The following is a 17,212-nucleotide window of genomic DNA, read 5'->3' as shown; positions in this document are numbered from 1 at the left end:
CACGACACGAAGCTTATGCAAACCAAGCAACAACTTGACTTAGCTATATCTGTTACATATGCACCAATATCCGAGTTTATGAAACCGTTCAGCACTACATTAGGAAAACCCGCAGGCATCACTACAACAAGGGACTGAACCACAAGAACACAACGATAGCTGAGGATTTCTAACGGTAAAACAGACCGGCCAAGTAGGAAAGACAGATGCTTTATTTACACCGCCTGGCGGAGCGGATAAAGTTTCAGTCGGCTGTCCAGCTCTGCTCCACAACCTCACGAACTTTGCGGTTGTACTCACGCTTGTTCTCGCTGAACATTCTAGCTGCTTCAGAGTTAGCAGGAGAATTTGGGTTTGGGTCACACAGCAGGGACTGCAAAGGAAAGACAACAAGAAATCATTTGATACGTTGAGAGTACCGATGGCCCCAAAACCACCTTTTGGAACTGGTGTGGCCAATACAACAGCAACAACAAAGCCTTCACTCCCAAGCAAGTTTTAGTTGGCTAGAGTTGAAACCCAACATGAGCCTCACATATTCACGGTTCAAGCACCGGTGTGACCAATATAAATACAAATTCACAAAACAGCCATAGAATGGACAGGATGTCCTACTTCCATACTGAGACCGAACAATGTAAAAGCATTTGCGTTGCCGGGTACTCTTTTTTTTTGGAAAAAATTAAGAAAGCGTTGCATTAAGAGGAAATGATGTAGTTTGTTACAAACAGTGTCTAGAACCGCCAAGGACTGCAAGGGGCGATCCTAAACCTCCAACACAGGCCATGATTCGGCACATCACATAGCTGGGTACTTATTGGAGGCATGTTACCACATGTGGGAATATAGTAGTGGTTTGGTCAATAATTTCAACTACAGCAACAGTAGAATATACTCCCTCCGATCCAAAATTGTAAGTTATTCTAGCTTTTCTAGATACATCACTTTTACTATATATCTAGACATGACGTGTATCTAGGTGCGTAGCAAAAGGTATGTGCATAGAAAATTCCAAACGACTAAAAAACTCGGCCAGTAGGGGAAAGACCGCCCCCACAGTATTATATTAAGAAGCAGCTCAATCGGAGCCCCGACCGAGAAAGGTCACGAAAGCTGATCCCCCGTGCAACATGAGGGTCCGCCCCCCTATAGGTCGGATCTTTACTCGTGCTTTGAGCCCTCAGCCCCTACAAGGATCCGGTCCCCATAGGTCAGTCCATCTCATATGCACACAACCAGGGGAACCAACGATTGACCTTTTTTAACATTAGCCTGAAATTCGCTCCCACTAGGATTCGAACTCAGGACCTAAGGAGTGTTACTCAGACCACCTAACCAACTCAGCTAGAGACCCTTTCGCAAAAGTCCAAACGACTTACAATTTGAATTGAAATGGAGGGAGTAAATGGCTTGTGACCAACCTTCTAGTGAAATCAGGTAATGGGGAAACCGTTTTCATTCTTTCACTGTTCATATAGAACTGGAGTATTTATCCAAAACCATATGGCAATTCAATTATAAAAATGTCAATTCAGTTAGGTTGGACCAATTGCATGGGCTTTCTACTGGATACAATAATCCATTAGAGCAGTATAATAGACAGGCAGTGTTAGAACAAAACGAAGTTATTTCAACATGATAGGTTGAGTGACAAAATGAGTGATACCTGAATAGAGGTCAATATTGCCGCAACATCATATATAGGGCTCCACTGGTTTTGTAGGATGTCCAAACAGATGCTTCCATCCGCATAGACTGAAAAAAATGGTATTAAACCACTTATTGTAAATCTATTCAGGTGTCAATACATGAGGATAATTTAGTTCCTTAACATCTAAAGAGAACATACTGTTTGGATGAAACATCCTCGAAACAAACCGAACAGTTGGAGGTTTGTTGGGGTAATCTTCTGTACATTGCAGAGTCAGCTTGAACGTGCCTACAAGTGTAAACTTGACATACGTTAGCAAACTGACAGTTAAAATCAGAAAGCAGCCAGTTTGTTCTGCTGCCAATAAAAGACACTGATGAACCATGTCTACTGTTACAGCACACTACTACAAACTACATTATGATTGATATTCACTGATATCATAGAGAGGTCCCAAATAAGTGATTGAACTAAGCTAGCCGATTGTGGCATTAACAAACCAAAATCGAAGTACATGTACAATGAATAGAATATGCTGAAAGATGTAGTAAAAAAACAACAATCTGAATCACATAAGAGAAAAACTGAGTTTTAGTCCTTCAGGCAACAGATGGTTGATATTTTTTCTGTCAACAGATGTTTTTTCAGTAACCATACACTTCCAATGGGGAAGGGTCCCATGCTCTCCTGAATCACACAGGTCCTTCTATTTTCCTGACAAATGATAGTTGTGTATTTAACTATTTATCAATAACAAATGCTTTCTCTGGCTTCTATACTGATGGTGCTTGCATTGTGATATCATATAATTCTAATGAGTTGAATCCAACAAATAAAGGTTAACACTTCCATGCCAATACATACTGATGTGGAACATCCTGCTACAGTGTTACTGAATATTGAAGCAATGGCTCATGATTATTGACTAGCTAGTAATGATTTACAATAGGCACAGGGCTGCAGGGTGTAGGTCGTGCTCATTTAGCTATTGTGGAAGTCAATATCTCAGAGATTCAATTTACAATCCCAAGTTCTAAGATGCTTGCTCTGTTATTGAATAATGGAGGACAAGCGTACATAGTCCCAAGTGCTATGATGCCTGCTCTTTTATTGGCTCTATAATGCTTGGCCAAAATGTACCAATATGCTTGGCTAAATTATGAAATTAAGTGGAGCTCAGTGACTTAATTAAGGACAGAGATGAACAGATATGCTTGGCTAAAATGCACATACCCAGAATTGACTAAATAATATGTCAAACAAACATGTTTCCCTTTGGTAGCTTCTGACAATCGTTAGCATCTAAAGAACAAAAAATAAAGGCATCACAGCTTTACTTATTCGGTAAGACCTTTCTCTTTCTTAATATAAATTATACGCAGCTCTGCTGCGTGTTTCGAGAAAAAAAAACTTATTCGGTAAACAATATAAAAGGGATGACACAACTGCAAGGCTCCTATATCAGGAAAACATGCAATGATGCAAATAAATGCAAGGTTCCTAAGTAGGCAGCTTGTTCCTAAGCTCGTAGGGGTAAATATTCATAGTTCGTATCCATTGATTTGCATCTTCACTTCGAGGTTCCAAATCAAACGAGAAATATGGCGCCTATTGTAAACAATTATTGAAGACCATGTTGATGTCAAAAACAACAAGACAATTTACAATTCCAACTTCCCAATGCTATGATGTTTGCCTTTTATTAGCTGTATAAGAAAGATAATAAAAGCTAGATGTAGTAGTATGCTTGGCAAAACACACATATTCAGAGTTTAACTATTAATATCTTTCATGTCAATCAGACATGCCTTCCCTTTGGTAACTTGTGACAACCGTTAGCATTAATAAAGAACAAAAAAGGCATTACAGACCAGGCTCTTTTTTTTTGGAAAACGGTGCATAAGGAACGAAACAACTGGAAGATACCTTCATCATGAAAGCATGCAAGTGAAGCACGGATTCTATGCAGGCAGCTTGTTCTTAAGCTCGTAGAGGTTAATATTTGCAGTTCGTTAACATTTGTTTGCATATATGCTTCGAGATGCAAATCAGACGAGAAATTTGGGACCTATCGTGCACAACTATAGAACAGTCGGCATATAAGGTAGAATTCAGTATTTCAGTCAACCAATCATCAACTAACGACATTGGCAGTACCCAAAAAATGCAGACGCCAGCTATTGAACAATTACAGATCGAGCCAAACTAAATCGGATGGGTCTCACCTCCATCCCACGGCGTGTCATCCGGCCTGCAGAATCGCAACAAACACCAAGAGAAAAAGCACAGTCAGCATTAAAACCCACCAAAAGTATCGCGGCCTCACGCCTCACTAGATCCTTAGGCTAGCTAACCTAACATCACAGAAATAGGCGGGCTGATACCCGAATATGACGGCGTTCCAGAGCATGATATTGTTGTCGTACGGCGCGCCGCTGATGCCGGCGGGCGGGTCCTGCTGCAGGCGCTTGAAGTCCCGCATCAGGCGCTTCCTCGCCGGCGTCGACATCTCCGCCACCAGACCCTAGCTCAGGCCCCGATCTCTCGCCCCGCAGGCCGCAGCGCGTGGTGCGAGGCGAGCTTCGCACACCTCCGCTCCCTGGGTCTCCCACCCTCCTGGTAGGATACGCGAGAGGAGAAGCTTCGGAGCGAGAGGCGAGCAGGTGGGGAGCCGGCCAGCCGGGTGCGAAAAGGAGTCGTGCATAAAACCGACGCGAAGCGCGAGCGGCGTGTGTGGACCGACCCTTCCCCGAGCGGCCGAGGTCGCGTTGCCCCCACGCGCCCCTCGCCCAACGAGTGATCGTGCGTTGCAACGGGAATATATAATACAAAGATAACTTATATATAATACCAAGATAATTTATGTATAAATGTGATATACTGTAAAAAGAAAAGGTTTCGTAATCCGTTTGTGATTTTATCATACATAAATTTTATTATTTTAATCTAACTATTTCACCACTACACATTGCAATGTCGCGATGATATATAAATTATTCGATAGAATGTTAGTGCAAAACGGTACATGAAAACGAACAAGATAATCATCGACCTCAATATCTAAAATATTCTTTTCTAACATCTAATCTCTACTACTATAAAGCATTATCTACCAAAACCTACAGAAATAATTCTAATCATGTGTTGCTAATCGAAGCAAGGAGGGGGGTTGCATGAAAGCCGAAGCACGAGCTGTAAGGCCTACGACAAGGAGCGATGAGGTATACACGTTGCTAATCGAGAACAATGTAAGTGCCTTACTCTCCCGAGAAACTAATCAGCACAGCGGAATTCCTGCCACCGCCTAATCTACTCATGTTAAGCATCTCACTCTGTCAAACTGGAGAGAGCCCATGAACCCTACGACCCACTCTTAAGCATAAGAGCACAATATCATCTGCTCCAAATGGAAGGCCATCCTATCAAGCCATCGTCCTTAGGGTGGACAACATGCGGAACTGCTTCTAGCACCGAGTTCTATCATTTATGCCTGGAATATTGAAGAACATAAACGAAAACAAACTGTAAACAACCCTGCTCGACATACGTAGTTAAAGAAAAAAGGGAAAAGATTATAGGTGATCCTGAAGATATATATGAACACACATTTGGACGGATTCAGAATTCAAGCACGTGCTCTCTAGCAGAATCAACAAGAGCTTTTACGCACCATGGTAGAGGAATCTGCCTCGATCTAGGACAACTTTGGAGATCCCTTTCTCCAGGCAAGATTTGGCGATCACCTCACCAATCTTGTGTCGTTTCCTAGAAGCCATTAGCAAAAAATGTGTCAGAAACATATCATAGCCTACCTACAAGAACACAACTCATCGTGTTATTTTGAATCCAAGAATAACCAAACTTTAACCAACAATATCAATATGAGATGTGCTCACCAGATGAGATGTGCTTGCCGAAAGTAACAACACAGCAAAGGAGAGGAAACGGGGAAAACGAATAAAGATCATTTAAACCGGTGCAGTATATTAAGGCTGCAAAGGGGTAGCCTGCCTACCCTGGTTCTGCCGTTCTGCAATCTTAACCGTCCAATTTGCCTTTATGCAATCTCAACCGTGCGATGGAGCCCCTACCCCATCGCGTCTCTCATCCCTGCCGATCCCTCCTCCCCTTCATCCCATGTCTCCTCCCTGCGCCCTCTCTGACACTGCCATCCATCGCCACACGAGCGTCGCCAGCCTGAGCCTGCCTCTCGACGCGAGGACTTCCTGGAGTCATGCCTGGCGCACGCCATCGCACTCACCTCGCCACGCGATGCTCGCCGCTGCGCCGCACCAAAGAGGGACTGTCGTGCCATCTTCCTCACTAGATGATATTATCATATTGATATCGTCATCAGCCCCCACCGCGCCGAGGAGTATAGGTAAGAGAAGGGTAAGAAAAAACGAGGTAAGATACTCGTGTGCTTCGGGATTCCGCCGCTCGTCTGCGCCACTCCATCATCCTCACGAAACCTTAACCCGCGTCGCACACACCTCGAAGGGTCGCACAGTCGTCGCCCCTCCCCTTCCTTCCCTCGTCGCTGCCCCTCCTCCTACCCCCAGTTCGCTCCTTTCCGTTGTGCTCCTCGCAGCTTGACCTAGCCATGACCGATCGTGCGCTCCCTATACTCGCGCTTGTGTTGCTCCTGGCCAGGTTCACCGGCTGCTCCTGAACAAAATGTTGCTCTTGGATTTTGTTGGATTGCAGTAGTAGTGAGGAATAGTTCGACCTGGCGAGGGTCGTGAAGGTTGTTACACACGCTAGGTTGTTCTTGATTCTACGCATCGGAGCTTATGTGGCCACCGGGTGGAATCATGGGTCACCTTCCTTTCTTCACTGTTACATGATTAATTGTAATTTTTAAGAGTTTTTTTGGGTTTCCCTGGCCATCAATCTGGCCATTCTCCATGGAGTTGCAGAAGCGTGCTGGTGTGGTTGCACTACATGCCAGGAACATTTTCAGCGACCATGTTGTCATTGACTTGGGCATCGCACCCTAATGATATTACCATATTGATATTTCCACGCATATTTATAATCATCCATTGCAATGAAGGTATTACAAACAAATCAACTGTGGGTAGTGCTTGTTAAGAAATACGAAGTTTTTCTCATCAAGACATGTAAAACTTTAGGATGACATGAGAAAAAAATACAAATCAAGTGGTCAAATCAAAGGTTAGCAGGCAATTAAGAAACTACAGAAAAAGGGCTCGTTACAATACAATACTGCTTTGCCTGCTCACTGCAGTCTAGACATCATGGCAGCCACCAGCGGCAGTACCAGGCAATGCCCTGGCAGTCACAAGCGATGTTCTGGGTGAACAGAAAAAAGAAGAGGGTATTGCTGAGTCCTGACCAGGATACTTTAGGCGATCAAGCAAGCACACACATGGTAGGAAAGCAAGGATATCAGTACCTCGGCCATACCTTGAGGAGACAGAGACACCACCAAATCCTGAAAAAGGTTGCACCGTTCTTCACATATTTTTTATGTCTTTTAGATTCTCGTTCATGTATTTGAATATGAGGGGATCCACTTCAATCCCGCTCAATCCACCTCTAACCGAACAAGTTCTTAGAGAAGGGATGAATTTTCGTTCATCAGTAGCACCAATGGAACATATCCAATGAACCAATTAAACCGGTGCAGTATGCAATGAATCGCTTGCCGAAAGTAACAACACAGCAAAGGAGAGGAAACGGGGAAAATGAAATAAAGATCGTTTAAAGATAATACTAACAAGACTAACATGCAGCAGAGAATAAGAATAACACAGAAAAAAAGATAAGTAAAAGTGCGGATGTTAAAGAAAAGGAGTGAATAATATAAGAGCAAATAACCGATGGTAGCTGTGATACAAAAGGAACAAATGACAATGGAATTTTTGTTGTTTCTAAACTTTTATGCCTGACTGAACTTAACCAAGCTGGAACTTCTCTATACACTCAGATATATGATAGATCGCTGGACCTACAATCCTCCTCTGTCCCTCTCAATCTCTCCTTTATTCACAGCCAATTAACCACAAATCCCAAGCCTACACGCTCCAAAGCCCCACCACCCTCAATCCATTCCCTTTCAACAGCAACGACCGACACCGACAAACAATAACTCAGAAAATTCTGTGGAGCTTACCACGCTCCCTCTCGAGGCCTGTAGCCATCAGCCAACGCTATTCGCTAAGCGTGACAATGAGTCAATAACCACGTACACCAGTGAATCTGGCAGCTGCTAGCCATTGCCGCAGGGGGGCTAGGCAAGAGCGGAACCAACTATCCTTCCTTGCGTCTGAGATTGGTTTCTACAGATGCAGTGGAGGGGGGTGGCGGCGATCCATATTGAACTGGGTGTACTGATGGCCATGGATGGTGCTGCTGTGGAGGAGGAGGCGATGCATATCGGACAGGGTTTGTGGGCGGCAATGGGCCAGGGTAATATGGTGGTGGCGGTGGCCATGGATGCGTTGGGGTGCAGGGCAGCGGTGGCGGCAAGACGGGGCATGGCGGGTGATAGACTGGCGCGGGAGGAGGCGTGGATGGTGGAGGTGGGGAATGCGGTAGTGGTGGTGACGGTAGAAGTTGAGGTGGTGGTGGTGAAGGCCGCGACAGTGGCGGCAGAGGAGGAGGCAGAAGTGGCGGAGGTGGAGATGGCGGCGGCGGCGATGGTGGAGGTGGCGAAGGCGGGGGCGGTGAAGGAAGCCACCGCAGTGGTAGTGATGGAAGCCGCGACGGTGGCATGCGCGGGACGAACGGTTTGCACTGGAACGCGGCGCAGTTGATAGGTGGGCAGGCGTAGAAGGCGGCGCACTGCCGTGGCGTCCGCTGCGACGAGCAGTTGGGCAGTCAATTGCTCCGGTCGCCATCTCACGCCACGAGGCGCGCACAAGACGGCGCCTCGCCCGTGAAGAAGTTGTAGGCCAACGTGAAGTTCTTGAGGCGCGGCAGGTCGCATATCCCCGACGGTACCGCGCCGGTGAGCAGGTTGTGCGCGACGTCCAGCTGCTCCAGCTTCCTCATCAGGGCGAGCTTCAGCGGCAGCGGGCCGGCGAGCTGGTTGAAGCTGACGTCGAGCACGGTGAGCTCCCGTAGCAGACCGATCTCCGGCAGGAAGCAGGAGGAGAGGCCGTTGTTGATGAGCAGGATCTCCTTGAGCGTGCCGGACATGTTGGCGACGCTGACCGGGAGGCAGCCGCCGAAGGCGTTGCGCGCGAGGACAACGCCAGACGCCGGTGAGTTGCCGAAGTTGTCCGGGAGCTGGAAGCGGAGGCGGTTGTGGTTGAGGAAGATGGCATCGAGCAGGCGATCGAAGAGGCAGGGCGGGACGACGCCCTCGAAGTCGTTGAAGCAGAGGTCCAGGAAGTGCAGCGCCGGGAGGTCCAGGACGACGTCCGGGAACGGGCCGACGAAGCGGTTGTTGCTGAGGTCGAGCTCGTGGAGGATGCGGAGGCGGCAAAGCGCGCGGGGGAGGACGTCGCAGAAGCGGTTGGAGTTGAGGTGGAGCAGGGCGAGGTCGGCGAGGAGGGCGAGCTCCTACGGGAGGAAGCCCACGATGTCACCATGGTTAAGGTTGACCTCGGCGACGACGAGCGCGCCGCGGCGGTCGGGGCCGGAGGGGAGCGACGCGCAATAGACGCTCGTGTAGTTGCACACCCCCGGGCCTACCCAATCGGCGGTGAGGTTGTTGGGGTCGGAGAAGATGGCCTGCCGCTTTCGCGTCCCGCAGGCGCCGGCTCGGGAACCGCCATGACGGGTCCACCTCCACCGCCGCCGTCGGCCACCCCTCTGAAGCTGTGGCCGTCGCGCCAAAGAAGGAGGAGGAGGCAACGGCAAGGAGCGCCAGAATAACGGATCCTCTCATCTCATCTCCGGCGTCGAAGGAAGGTGTAGCGGCAGAATCGTGGTAGGGGCGGTGGGGGCGGAGTTCCCTTTTGCCCGGAATCGGTGAAGGGGAGGCTGGGACACGACGGTTTCAGGCCGAGACGGTTTTGCGGTGCGATATGGGAGCGGGACTGGTATGCGGGACCAGGGAGCGGGACTCGAATGCAGGACCGAACGGCTGAAATTATATAGAACTGAAATTATATAGAACATACGGTTGAGATCGGCTAACGGCAGAACGATAGGCTACCCTTGTAGCCTTAATAAATAGTAGAGATAGAGATTAATTCATCCAATACATATATATGCTTTGTTTTGCAGATAAATGCTAGCTCGAGCTCGGGTCGAGCTGACTCGTTAACGAACCGAGCTAAGATGTTAGCTCAGCTCGTGACAAAATTGAAACAAGACGAGTCGAGTCGAGCCGAGCTGACCACGAGTTGAGCGAGCTCACGAGCCACGGGTATTTTGTCTCGTCCTAAATGATATACGCTCTCTCAGAAATTAGCATATTAATTTGCTGCTTCTCATGGCAATGGTATACATACTTAACCAGCAGCGCTAACTCGCATTTTGTATAGATAACTCTTGTTTATACGTGCATGGATGTGTTGTGTGTGCATACCTGATGAGTATCTTGAAGCACCGGCGGTGAGAAATTGTGTTGCTGACACCGGTGCAACGAGTCAACAACAATTGCAACACCTTTTTCCGGCACCGCTGGCACGTCGTCAGTCCTACAGTTCCTGCGTGCTCGACAGATTAATTAACAATGCTCCTCATCAGTTATTCCATGCAGTCCTAGGTCAGTAGTGCTATAGTAGTAGCACAGATCGTTATATATAAAAACTGTGAGCTGAACTGTTAATCATTTAATTCCTGGTCATAAAGATGCAGGGCTATGTGGCGGCGGAATCGGGGTAGGGGCGGCGGGGATGGAGTTCGCGGGCGGCTGGAATCTGTGGAGAGGAGGGGAGGCCAGGCCAAGCGCGCGACGGTTTCGGGTGTGATAGGAGAGCAGGACTGGTATGCGGGACTCATATGCGACATCGGATCGGATGAGTAATTATAGAATGAACGGTTCAGATCGCCTAATGGCAGAACGGCAGGCTACCCTTGCAGCCTTAATAAGTAGTAGAGATTCTTATCTTCTGTCTCGTCATTATTTTAAATTTCAATCTATAATAATATTATCTACAATTTCGTTTCTTATATTTTACACTCCTAACGATAGTGTGAGTTTCAAATCCCTGATGTTGTTTTTCTTAACAAAAGGATAGAAACCCCATTTTCAATTTTCATTATGAAATGGAACATTCAAAAGGTTTATAGTGTTCATAAGGTTTAAATTTTCCATATAAATATCTAAACAAGCATATCAAAAGTTGAACTATCACCCAACAACCTACACCCGAATTACTGGGAAAACATCAGATACAAAAAGGGCTAGAATACAGCACCCAAACGTAATCTAGATATCCTATTGCATCTCCTTCAACCTTACAAAATTTAGTAAAGTTGATGAAGTAGGTCATTAGAAACTTCAAAAAATCTTGAAGCTAAAGTTACAAACTTTTAGAAGACATTTAGTTAAGCCATTTAGTTTCTTATATAGATTAAAAATATTTTAAAACTGTTTAAATTCATATTATACACCACAGCTTCACGCCGAAATTAGAACCCAGAACAGTCCCAAACACCCCCTACATCTTATCATTCATATACTGAAGCAACTCCTTCTAGTTCACCATCGATATCAAGCTAACTAAAAACAGCAGAAGAACCGCTACAACCACTGTTTCTGCTCTTGCATCATGGGCCGCCAGATCTTCATCCAAGTATCCTTCTAGATATTGGCGTCCAACCTTTCGAGCGATCAAACACCTCCTTTACCATCCTTTTGATTAGGTGGCTTCCTTCCACCAGCATCCTTCTTTCCTTCTTTTTCTACAAAGTTGCCCAAAATTCCAACCAATGGCAGCAAAGGAAAACAACATCAAAAGGGTCAATTATCCGTTTATTGTTGAAACACACGTAATTTCTAGTTTTCCAGATCGACTAGAGCACAAATCCTAAACCTACAATCAAAAGATTTCTAATTCTCTTATCAAAACCTAAAAGCCAATTGCCAAAAATATCTTCAGGAATCTATGATACTGTCCTTAGATTAAGAACAATCTGAACAATCCTCCAAATATAACTAGCCACCGAGCAATTAAAAAACAAATGAACAGTTGATACAGATAAACCACAGAAACAACATTTCCATCTCCCTTTCCACATTCTTTTGAGCAGATTTCCTTTAGACAAAATTATATTCTTAACTATAAGCCACAAAAAGATTTTAAGTTTTTGGGATTTTTTTGGGTCCTGCCATTGGTACAGCGCCTGCCCGGTGCCCGAGCGTCTCCATCCTTTTTGTGACTAGTGGACCCCTATTTGTGGGGCCACATTAGCAGTGAGGACGACATATAGCAGGTCAACCTCCGTGTGAAGTCGCTTTGTTCGTAGAGGAGGAAAGATGACCCTTCCTCGTGGACCACAGAGGAAAGTAGGTTCCGAGCACCCGCATGCCGGGGCAGCGGGCTGGCGGTGCCAGTGATGGGGTTAGACAACGCAAATAGTTTAGTTCATATCACATGAAATGTTTGAATATTAAATATAGACTTAATTGAGTTATATAAATATATCTTGCTTTTTTAAGTCTTCATCTGCGGAGAGGTCTGGTGTGTTACAAGACTGGTCCGATGCGCCATAAAACAAGCTCTATTTGACAGGCCCAGTGTGCCACAGGAATGGTCCGGTGCTCCACATGACTAGTCCCGTGTGCCATAGCTCGATGGAAGGTTTGGTGCGACACAGTTTGCATAAGCTTTTTGGCAATGGCTCTTTTGGACTTTGGGGGCTATAAATTCCACCCCAACCGACCATTTGAAGGTGTGGATAGCTGAAAAACATTGTTAGAGTGTTGGAACACATTTTCTTTAGCTCCATACACCCAAGTGCTACTAGAATCACTTGGTGATTAACATAGGTGCTTTTGCGAAGTGCTTAGGTTAGTTAGACTGCTATTGTGTTTGCTCTAGGTTAGTTCCTAGTTGATTGAGTGAGGTTAAAAACCCACAACCACCCTCGGCTCTTGCAGAAACTTAATGTTTGGTTCTTACAAAAGACGAAAGATATATACAAGTATTACACTCTCAAGTATACAAAGATTTACTCTTCTTTCAGCACTTTTTAGCGGCTTCATTTAGCAGTCTGTCGATGGCTTTGTCAACAGCTTCATTAGCGATTCTTGTCATATCTAACGCTTCCTTCATGGTCGGGTCAGCTTCGGGATATATGGCTCCGATGGAGGTGAGAGTTCAGCTACATTATAAAAAAATGTTTGTTAATTCCGAAGCTGAAAACGAACTCTGAAGCTAAACCTCAGTAAAGGTACCTATAAGTCTGGCGCGCTTTGCAGCTTCTTCAACTCTTTTGGCCTCTTCTTGAGCGTCGTGAGATTTTTTTCATTTTTCCTAATAGATTCGTCAGCTATCTCACGATCGCCCTTTATCCATACTTCGGAGTAAAATTTACCGCTTAACGAAGACGCTTCGGCTGAAGGATTCTTAATGTCGTCAGCTGAGATAACAAATTCTGGTTGAACAACAGCCCTCGCATGGTCACAACCGACCTTTTTCAAAATTGATACAGCCCCGCGGGCACCAGCAAAAGCACAGAAATCCCCTCGATCGCTGAGTACCTCGTCAAAAGCTTCGGCCTCCCCGCTGATCCACTGGATAACCCCATCGGGGTCACCGCGGATGAACTTCTGCTCGGAAGAGTATTCTCCCACCTTTCCAAAACTGTTCTTTAGATTCTTGGCGCATTCCAAGGATATTTCGTAGCATCTCTCTTTGGAGTCGCCGAGCTCTTCGGCATTCTTTTGTGCCCTTGATTTTTCAATTTCGCTTATCTCATGCTTCACCATTGCAACTTCAATTTTTTCGCTCGTTTCTGCAATTTTCTTCTTTAAATCTTCAACTTCGACTTTTTGAGCTTTGGTTTGTGCACTAAGTTTGGCTTCTAGCCGAAGACTCCCAAGAGCTTTTTGACAGCTCTCATCTTCTGCTTCCTTTTGGGCCTTTAAAGCCTTACTTAGAATCAAACCCTAATAAAAAATATGAGAACATAACGATAGCAAGAAAATCTACAAATATAATTTATTTTACATGAAAAAATATATGTGCCTTCAGGCTATTATAAGCAAGGCTATCTGCAAGATCATCCTTCGACATTGCAAATAGGCCAAGTTCAAGCTTCGGGTACCCCATATTTTTCATCATTTCTCGGCAAACATAGATCTCTTTATTGTCTGGCAGACAATAAAGGAAATCATCCTCGTCATCGCCACCGTACACCAAGGATCCACGGGGGTACTTCAGATGCTTGGCATATTGTTTTGCTTCGGCAATCTGCTCCTCTGATAACTGCTTCCCTAAAGCATGTCGCACAATGAATTCCAACTCTTTAGCAGGTGCTTCAGGAGCAGGAGATTTTGATTTTTTTAGAAGCGCCCTCTTTTTACAGGATCATCGGTGTGCTTTCCAAAGGTCTAGCTTCGGCGGGAACTTCTGAGGGTTCAGTTTCAGAAATAGTTTGCATCATGGCGGCCTCGTCATATTTCTTTGAAACTTTACCCTCTGTGCTAGGCGCTTCAGCAGAAGCAGGAGTTGATGTCTTCATAGATTCCATAACAGCATCTAGCACGCTGGCCATTCTTCTTTTCCTTGGAGTTGTTGCGGGGATGCTTGATGGCTTCGGCAGTTCTGTTGTGCATGGTGGACTCAGTGCTTTTAATTGCTCTGCTGCCTTCTCCAATTTTGGCTCTTGAGCCGGTTTTGTCCTAGCTTCGACTGACACAGAGCGACTTGGCTCTGCAATAGGAGCGGACCCCTCAATTAGCTCCGGCACGTCGGCCGTTTCAATGCGCCTGGGTCGATGTGTCAAAACTTTAACCTTTTTTGACCACGACGCACTAGAAGTCGCCGAGGTAGCAGCTTTCCTCTTTTTCCCTTGTTTCCACGAAGGATATCAGTAGTCCAGGTACACAAATCCGATAACATCGAACACTCTATTTAATCTCTTTTTGCCACGAGCCCCGAAGACAGTTGTCTTGGCTTCATCTTTGTCCTTTGAATATGCTACAAGCATCTCATCACTAGTCGCTTCTATGGCATTTAGCCAGTCATCATTCGGTTCATCAAATTGGCTCCTGTACCTGAAGGTATACTTCAGGTAGACTAAACCACCTTGGCTAGAGCCAACAGCAACCTCCTTCGGCATTTCCCACCCATTTGTAAGTGGCCACACTCTATAAGCAATGTGCTCTTGGACCAACTCTCATGAGCCAATGTAGGTGCACACTGTGTTGAAAGCTGCCTGGCATGCTTGCACATCATTCCCAAGTGCAGTGGCTGGCCTCCTAATCCCGAAGCGAGACCATATAGGGCTAATCCCTATCACATCCTCCCTCTGACTTAGGTCATTCTTTACGTAAAACCATTCCTGCATCCAGGAGCCCGACCACCTCTTCTAAAACGTAGGCACTGGGTAGCTTGCCTCAGATCGAGGCACGAAGATGTAACAACCAAAGTTGTTGTGATACCACTCCTTTCCGATAGCCTTCGTCTCATAAGATAACTCATGAATGTTGCAAAAGCATCTTGCATCTGGTTCCAGTCCTTGGCTCCTCATGGTCGATAGCTTCGGGAGTAAGTTGATGAAGGTAAATTTCAAAGGTTTTCAGAACTTTGACCAACATTTTGTCCAGAGGGAATCAAAGCCCAACTTTCATGAAGCTTCTGAAAACCACCACTACGTCAGCTTCGGGAAGAGGAACATTATTCTCCCTTCTGGCCCTCACGGTTGAGATATCACGGAATTACCTCCCCCTCATTGCATCGATCTGCCCTTGTTTAATAGTTGATTTTCCAAAGACAATATGACTCGGTCTCCATGGCCGATCTTCGGCATCTTCATTTCCACTTTCCACATTGAAGCTTTCACTATTGCTAGAATTTTCAGATATCCCAGCTAGCATCTCATTGACAATCTTCTCCACGTTGGTTTTTTCTATGGCTTCGTAAAATCCGGCCAGCGCTGGGTCAATGATCTTTTTCTCATCAGCCATTTGGACAATGGTTGCTAGAATGCCGAAGCTCAAAATCCAATCAAACTCGACGAAGTAAGGAAGGTTAAAATGGCAAACACAATGCGAGCAACTCAAATAGCACGAAAAATACTCACAACACAACCTTCTATTTATATACTCAGAACCCCACAGTTTGGTGGGTCCCGCAGGTCAGTGTAATTCGCTATTCTAGCGAAGGGATGGTTTTTTTCGGACCTCCAGCTAAAGGCCTTCGTTCACGTCGCAGTCTAAATTTGTTACAAAGAAACAAATCAATACTGCGAGGGGTTACTGTTGGGGGCCTTCATCCTCCGAAGGTCTTCAAAAACATGACTGACTATATGTTTTCAGTATGACATGGATTATTGCAGGAGGCTTCAGCTTTGGAATGAAGGTCTTCTCTCGTGACAAGGGTAAAAATGTAACCCGAAGGTGATAAAAATGGACGGCGAAGCTATAGCCACAGAACTTCGGCTTGATGTAATGACGAAGACCAAGTATAATGATGACTAAAAAGGACAAAGACTACTTAGTCCTTAATGCTTTGTGTTATGATTGTATATGGATGACAAGGACATATATGTAATTTCACCCGGGCTGTGTCTCGTACCTGTAAATAGATGAACAGTACCACCGTACTGTTCACGCTGAATTGTAATCACTCTCCCGCATTCACGCCTTCGAGCAAGCCGAAGGTATCAACGTAATATTAATACTGTTGAATATTCATTTATATTTTATGAATACGAGTATAAATGAATTAATAAGATCCAGTCTTTATTTTTATCCTTTCATTCTCGTATTCACGTATTAAATAATAAGGACATGTCTCTCTTGATCTTCGTCTTATGAGTATTATCCTTATGTGGAGATAATGCTTCGTAAGACGAAGATCCTTAATCTTTAACGATTGTGTTGCCTTATTCTTGATTCATAGTGTTTGAGAACAAGTGACCAACACCTACCTTGTTAACCTTGCATAATTTCTCCCTTTTGTTGAGCCCCCGCCATAAGTGAGCTCAATCCTTGCTAAAAATTTTATTAGAAGTTGATGAGGAGGACTTTGATGAAGATGTTGATGAGTACTGAGTCTAGCGATGCTTCGGTCATCTTTCTGTGGGGGATCGCCTGTGTTACTTCTGTTATACTTTGATTATGATACTATTAAGACTCTTAAGTCTGGATGATGTAATAAAGTTCTTATACTCTCTTTTACGCCTTTATTGCATTGTCTTTTGATATATTACACTTGTGACATCAACATATGTGTGGAAAATGGATCCTGTCACACTTATGCTATGCATTCGGTTTTGCTCCTAAAACCAGGTGTAATAGAAATGGTATCAAATCTATGCTGACTCTAGGTCGTTTGACTAGTTAGAAATGAAAAGCCCAGTCTGTTCAAAATATGTTTATTTTGTTTTTACAAATTTATTTTATTAATCTTGTCTCTTTAAATTCAACTAAGGTGACACTTTTCTCTTGTAGATGGTGCACACTCT

General features: G+C 45.2%; 1 protein-coding gene and 1 pseudogene across 2 annotated transcripts; both read right to left on the bottom strand.

The window, feature by feature from the left end:
• Positions 1-13: 13 nt before the first annotated feature.
• LOC100192052 (Ubiquitin-conjugating enzyme E2 2) lies at positions 14-4,435 on the bottom strand. Of its 2 annotated transcripts, none has more exons than XM_008677500.4 (5): positions 4,006-4,435; positions 3,877-3,902; positions 1,850-1,939; positions 1,667-1,755; positions 14-373 (listed from the first exon to the last, which is right to left on the bottom strand). In XM_008677500.4, exons 1-5 carry the CDS (start codon positions 4,158-4,160, stop codon positions 245-247), a joined length of 489 nt encoding a protein of 162 aa, XP_008675722.1. In that variant the 5' UTR covers positions 4,161-4,435; the 3' UTR covers positions 14-244. The 2 variants fall into 2 exon arrangements, with proteins under 2 accessions (XP_008675722.1, NP_001130947.2); NM_001137475.2 differs by having other exon boundaries at positions 16-373; positions 4,036-4,300.
• Positions 4,436-7,927: 3,492 nt separating this feature from the next.
• Positions 7,928-9,512, bottom strand: LOC103645684 (leucine-rich repeat extensin-like protein 3; annotated as a pseudogene).
• Between the last annotated feature and the right edge of the window lie 7,700 nt (positions 9,513-17,212).

Source organism: Zea mays, chromosome 1 (assembly GCF_902167145.1).
Source record: "Zea mays cultivar B73 chromosome 1, Zm-B73-REFERENCE-NAM-5.0, whole genome shotgun sequence".
NCBI lineage: Eukaryota > Viridiplantae > Streptophyta > Magnoliopsida > Poales > Poaceae > Zea > Zea mays.
Note: the sequence above shows the minus strand (reverse complement) of the source record. Positions and strands in the feature narration are given on the sequence as shown.